At 57.7% G+C, this 5,920-nt stretch overlaps 1 protein-coding gene across 1 annotated transcript in view; it reads left to right on the top strand.

Annotated features, from left to right (window-relative positions):
- Positions 1–798: 798 nt before the first annotated feature.
- The window catches only part of LOC113203707 (ets DNA-binding protein pokkuri), a gene marked incomplete in the record, with an annotated part of 24,023 nt that continues 18,901 nt past the window's right edge, over positions 799–5,920 (top strand). Inside the window, 7 exon segments of the mRNA XM_026418512.2 lie at positions 799–977; positions 2,157–2,381; positions 2,462–2,569; positions 2,786–3,319; positions 3,914–4,288; positions 4,364–4,613; positions 4,728–5,920. Of these exon segments, the coding sequence (XP_026274297.1) occupies positions 902–977; positions 2,157–2,381; positions 2,462–2,569; positions 2,786–3,319; positions 3,914–4,288; positions 4,364–4,613; positions 4,728–5,235 (2,076 nt within the window).

A 5,920-nucleotide genomic window follows, 5' to 3' on the forward strand; every position in this document is an offset into this window, starting at 1 on the left:
GGGGTGGGTGGGACCGGGGCCTCGCGGCAGCCAGTCATGCCCCGTGCTGGCCCGTCGTCCCCGTCCCCTCGCCGTCCTGCCCCTGTCCGCCCGTCCGGCTCAAACGTGCCCTGCCCGCTTTCCGTAGCTTGCGGAAGCGTGTCGCCGATTTGAGAGTCAAATGTCCCCCGCGGGCCCGCGCCGCCACGGCACTAGACTGTACCCGTCGCCTGCCTCCTCTACCTCCTCCTCTTCCTTTTCCTCCCCCTTCGTCCTTCTCTTCCCCTTCCTCCCCCTCCCCTTCCTCCTCCGCCTTACCGGCGGAAGACTCCTCCCCGCCCCTCCCCCTCCACGGCGTCGTCGCACCGGAAGCAGTGCGAAGTCCAAACGCCAAGTTGCACCGGCGTTGGCGTAGTGGGACGTTGGGGGGGGGGGGGGGGTCGAAAGGGTTAAGCGCAGCGCGAGGCGATAGGCGTGTCCCCGCGGCCACGTAGGCAGGCGAGGCTGTGTTGTGTGAGGCTCTGGCCGTCCTAGCCTCTGGGATCAGGACCAGAGGGGGTCGAGCCCGGGACAGGCAGGTGACGCACGGGACGGGACACTCAGTGTCGTATCGCAAAGTATTTCAAGTGGCGAATGACATCAATCGCGAGGTGGCGCGGCCGGGCGGGACGGGACGGGTCGGGCGGACAACGATCTTGCTTAGGCCACCGGGATATTGAGCACGCTCGCCACTTTTGCTGTCGCTGCAGGGGCCGGCCCCCGCCCCGCCCGCCGCACTACGCCGCGCCACACCGCGCGGCCCGTCGCGGTAGGCGAGCCGCGCTATGTGCGCGCGCACAAACGCGTCCGAGCCGCGTCCCGAACCAGAGCGCCACACCGTCGTGTCTCTATCGCCCGCGACCTGCACCGCCGAGGCCCCCCCATGGTGCCCCCCGCCGTCGGAGACCCGAGGAGATGCTGGCCCCTGCGCATCCCGGCGTGGTACCCCCTCAGTCCAGGTACATACACACCCTACGCAGCAAGGTGTCGTGGAGGCGTATCAGGTGGATAATTGACGCTACTTCACAAGCCTACCTCCATATTGACTGCAGCAGACGCGGTCCGTCTCTGACGGAGGGGGCGATTTGCTGTGGGTTGCCTACTTTCAGGGATTTTGTAGGATAAATTGCCTACCTAGGGGCGATCGCTCCTTCGCCCCCCCCCCCCCATAAACCGCGCCTGATTTTCTGCCTTTTTGTAGTTATATTGTACCGTACGCAGGCGTGTGGGCGGGTTGGCCTACTCGCTCGATGCCGTAATGAGTCCGAGATACGATGACCATCGCGGATAGGCCCGCCGCCGGTCCGCATGCGATGCAGTGCGACTCAACTACAAAATGTTCTGGATCCCGTGTACGTTGGGCCACCCTTGAACTGCAGCGCGAATCCTAAAGGCGTGCGGTCGGATTTCCCCCTGCCCTCAGCTAAGGCGCCGGGCGGGTAGGCCGCTCGCCCGCACGCGTGCACGCGATGCAGTATCATGACGGAGGTGGACGGCGCCAATCACCCACCCACCCCCACCTCTGTGTAACGCATTCAAATCCTCGACTGTGACCACGTGCCTTGCTCCCCCCCCCCCTCCTACCTTCGTCTGTCGTGCTCGTATTGTTTATGTGTTTATGCGTTTGAGGTTTTCCTGGTTTATGTGTTTATGCGTTTCAAGCCTGGTCGCGCCGAGCGTGCCAATCATATCGCAAGTCGTGAGGGTCGGGCAGACGACAGGTGGGCGATGTGACCCTCCCCCCCACTCCCGCCCCCAAATCCCCCCCGGGGCGCCCGTGAGGACTTCTGCACGACCGGTAGTGCTCACGAAGTACTCGCGTCCTTTTCGGTAGCACCTTCCCTTCCGCCCGGCCGCCTTGTCCATTCCCCGGCCGTGTCCTCAGCGGCCCTGACGACCCCTCCCTCCTTATACCCGATCGTACTCCCGTTTTGGGATGATGACCCGGGGTGACCTTTACCTTTGGCACGCAGGTTATGATCATTGGCATTGGGTATATCTCTTTTGGTTTCTACTTTATTCGCAGTTCGCATTACCTATCACAGCAACTTCTTAGCCCTCCCCCCTCACATTTCTTTTCTAAATCTGTGACCTTTGTTGTGACGTGCTTGTAACACCGTTCCTCCCCTCCGTTGCAGAGACCGCCCCTCCGCCCGCGATGAAGCTGCTGCCCATCTCGCTGCCCCAGTCCGGGCCCGCCGGCCCCATGGAGCGGCTGCCGCTGTCGCTGCCGTTCGGCGCGAGCGAGCTGCTGTGGCGCTACCCGGGGCTCTCCTTCTCGGTGCAGCAGGGCGGCCAGGCGCCCGCACCCTCGCCGGCGCCCCCGGCGTTCGACTTCAAGAACCAGCTGCCCACGGCCCTCGGTGAGTCTTGCCTCTTGCGCGTGTATTGAACTTACGTCTGCCGAACCCGTGCCTGACGCTCTGCTTTTGTCCCTTCGCAGCCACGGACCCGCGCATTTGGAGCCGGGAGGACGTGTGCACGTTCCTGCGCTGGTGTGAGCGTGAGTTCGACCTGCCCAACTTCGACATGGACATGTTCCAGATGAACGGTGAGTAAGCTAGTCTGTAGTGCCCCGCTGCCGCGCCCCGCAGCACCGGACTGCTGTGTAAGCCCGAGGGCACTGAGCGCCTTGCGCGGGGTGCCCGGCATGGTAAACCAACCCTGTCGCCGTTGCCCCCGCGGACCGCCGAACCCTTGCCGCCGTCCCTCCTGGACCCACGCCTGCTCTCTTCACCTTGCTCATGCGACTCTCTCTTTCCTGCAGGCAAGGCGCTCTGCCTCCTCACCAAGACGGACCTCGGCGAGCGCTGCCCCGGCGCGGGCGACGTGCTTCACAACGTGCTCCAGATGCTCGTCCGCGACGCCCAGTTCCTGGCGCGCTGCCTGCCCAGCTCGCCCGTCACCCCCACGTCGCGCCACTTCCCGCACGGCCACCCCGGCGTGCACCCCGTCCAGCACCCCCTGTCCCCCGCGCACACACACCCACCGCCCACGCCGAACTGGAGCCTTCTGGTTCGCGGCCCGGGAGGTGAGTTGTCGCTGGGGCACGGACCGCATGCGGACCGCGGCGCAGACCGCGGTGGTGGAGGTGGAGGAGGAGGGGGCGGCCCGCCACCCTTCGGGTCTGGCCCCGGCCTGAGCCCTGGCCTGTCCCACCTCATGGGCTCCATGGGGGTGGGCCACATGGGCCACAGCAACTCGGTGACCCTGAGCCCCGCGCCCTCCCTGGACAGTCAGTCAGGCTCGCCACAGCACCCCCTGGAGCACGGCAACAACGTGTCTTCATTCCCACTGCTCAGTAAGTATAGCCATCAAGACGAACCTGTCAGTCGAGTCCAACCCAACGGCGCCGTGCTCCTCTGCGACAGGGCAGCCCTCCGGCCAGGCTCCGGCCAGGCCGCCCCGCGTGTCCCTAAGGGAGGGTGACTGCGGGCTCTCCAAACGGGTACCGTGTACAATTGACGGGTTTGCGTCTTCCCACTTTGCTCCTCCCCCCTGCTCCCGACGCCGACGCCTTTCTGGTTCGGCCAGGTTTACCTGAGGGCGACATTCACGTCCTCGGGATGTTCGGCTCTTCGGTCTTCCCCGCATGACGCTTGTTAACCCCCACCCCTATGGACAGGCGCAACTGTCCTTCCCCTCCCCACCTGCCCTGCCGTGCCCTGCCCGCTCACTGGGCTAGGCAGCACTTGTGAATATGCTCATGCATTACCTCGGCTTGCTGCGCCTCTTCCCTCTCACTGCCCTGCCCACCACCTCCACTTGTTGCATGCTGTAAAGCCTGGACTCGGTTCACCGTGGTGACAGACTCGCTGTACATACCTTACGCATCACGCAGGGCGCGTACTCACGGCCGACTACTAACCCCAACTCCTTTTCTTCCTCGCCACAGCGGGCTTCGGTGGCTCCAATGGCAGCTCGGGCAGCACCCAGTCGCAGTCCGATTCTGAGGAGGACAGCTACCCCGATGGTGCCAACGGTGTGGTGGCCAACGGACAGAACGGCAACGGGTCAACGGGCTCCACGGGGTCGACGGGGTCGACTGGCAGCGGGTCTAGTCCGCCCAGCACGCCGTCGTACCTTGTCACGTCCGCCCCCACCCACATGCCCCACACACCGCACACCCCTGCGTCACCGCGCTCCCCGGCCGTGAAGGAGCCGGCCACCCCCACCAGTCAGACGCCTTCATCCGTACCCACCACGCCGGGCTTCAGACCCGGCGGCGGGGCCCGAGAGTTCTTCCCGGACACACCCGAGCCCAACACAAGTGAGTAGTCTTGTCAACATTCTGTTGTAAATGACAAATTTGAAGAAGCGACTTACCGTTGTGGTTGTGTTACAGACGGGCGTCTCCTGTGGGACTTCCTTCAGCAGCTACTAAACGATGCAAGTCAGCGGTACACAAGCTATATTGCCTGGAAGAACCGCGAGACGGGCGTGTTCAAGATTGTGGACCCTGCTGGTCTTGCTAAGTTGTGGGGCATTCAAAAGAATCACCTTTCCATGAACTATGACAAAATGTCGAGAGCCCTCCGATATTACTACAGAGTAAATATTCTACGCAAAGTTCAAGGAGAGCGACACTGTTACCAGTAAGTAAACTTTATGTCATCATTATTATTTTTTCTACAACTAATCAAAATCTAATTCTTAACTTTATGTAATTTTTATCTAATCCTGATTTTATTTTTTCTTTGCACCTACAGATTTTTGCGGAATCCCACTGAGCTGAAAAACATTAAAAACATATCCCTCCTCCGGCAACAGATGAGTCCAACTCGTCCTGCTCCTCAGGCGAGCTATAACAGCAGTAGTACAAATGCTAATAGTAATGCACTACACTCCACTGGGCCTCCATCACCTGTTGCGATGATCAAAGTCGAACCAGACTTGGACATTGATGACACAGAAGAACCTGAGGATATGCCTACAGACCTCAGCATGATGTCGTCACAAAGCCAACGCAGGCAACAAGATCAGCAGGCGGCTGCCACCGACCTTAGCAGCCATTCAAGTGAAAGAGGTCACTTTATTGCTCCAGAAGTGAGCATGTCCACAAAGTATGTAAGAGATGTGGATTCCTCATCAGAGAATCAGAACACTTCATATCCTCTGTCCTACAGCAACCGTCAAAATGAAACATCTGATAGTGTTGCGTTTCCCTTAACACTTATACGTCAAAGTGAACCAGTGGAAAGTGAAGAAAGTAAATAAAAACTTTGGCGTATATTCTGGCCAATTTTAATCTATGTAACTTTACTATGAATGAGTGTTTTACTTGGGAAGTATCAAGTAACTTTCCAAGTTGTTGAGTGAGAGGTGCAAGTTATCAGAAATTCAATGTGAACTGGAAGAAAGCTTCATATGTTAATATGAATTATTGTATATGAAATTATTGACGTTACTGTAGACTTGCTGTTAAGAGCTGTTGAACTGTGATTAAATAAAGTTTTATGCTAGGAAATCAGTATGTCTCTGTGCTCAAAGAAAAGATATGTAAGAATTTTATCTTAACAAGGCTTCATTTGTGGGACAAGATTTACTGTTTATCTTAACTTCATGGATCTTGCATAGCTGTGAATTAATTGTTGAATTTATTTTTAAAACGCTGGTTTTACCCGGCAGTTGTAATCCTTTGCATTTACAGAGGACATTAGCAATAGTTTTTGGGACCTATTTACTCTTGTTTGATGCTTGCTGGCCTGAGAAAAGGATTTTTACTTTATGAAAATAGATTTTGAATCTGTTTTTATTTGATGTTTCATACTGTGTGCAAAGTATGCCCAACAATCTACTTGTTCAAGTACAAAGTATTTTTAAAATCTGGGTGTTAAGTTTTACCAATTTTGTATATGTTTAATGGAATGCAGCATAAAGATCTAACCGAGTTATAGAGTAC

Source organism: Frankliniella occidentalis, unplaced genomic scaffold, assembly GCF_000697945.3.
Source record: "Frankliniella occidentalis isolate FOCC.00 unplaced genomic scaffold, Focc_3.1 Scaffold212, whole genome shotgun sequence".
Classification (NCBI taxonomy): domain Eukaryota; kingdom Metazoa; phylum Arthropoda; class Insecta; order Thysanoptera; family Thripidae; genus Frankliniella; species Frankliniella occidentalis.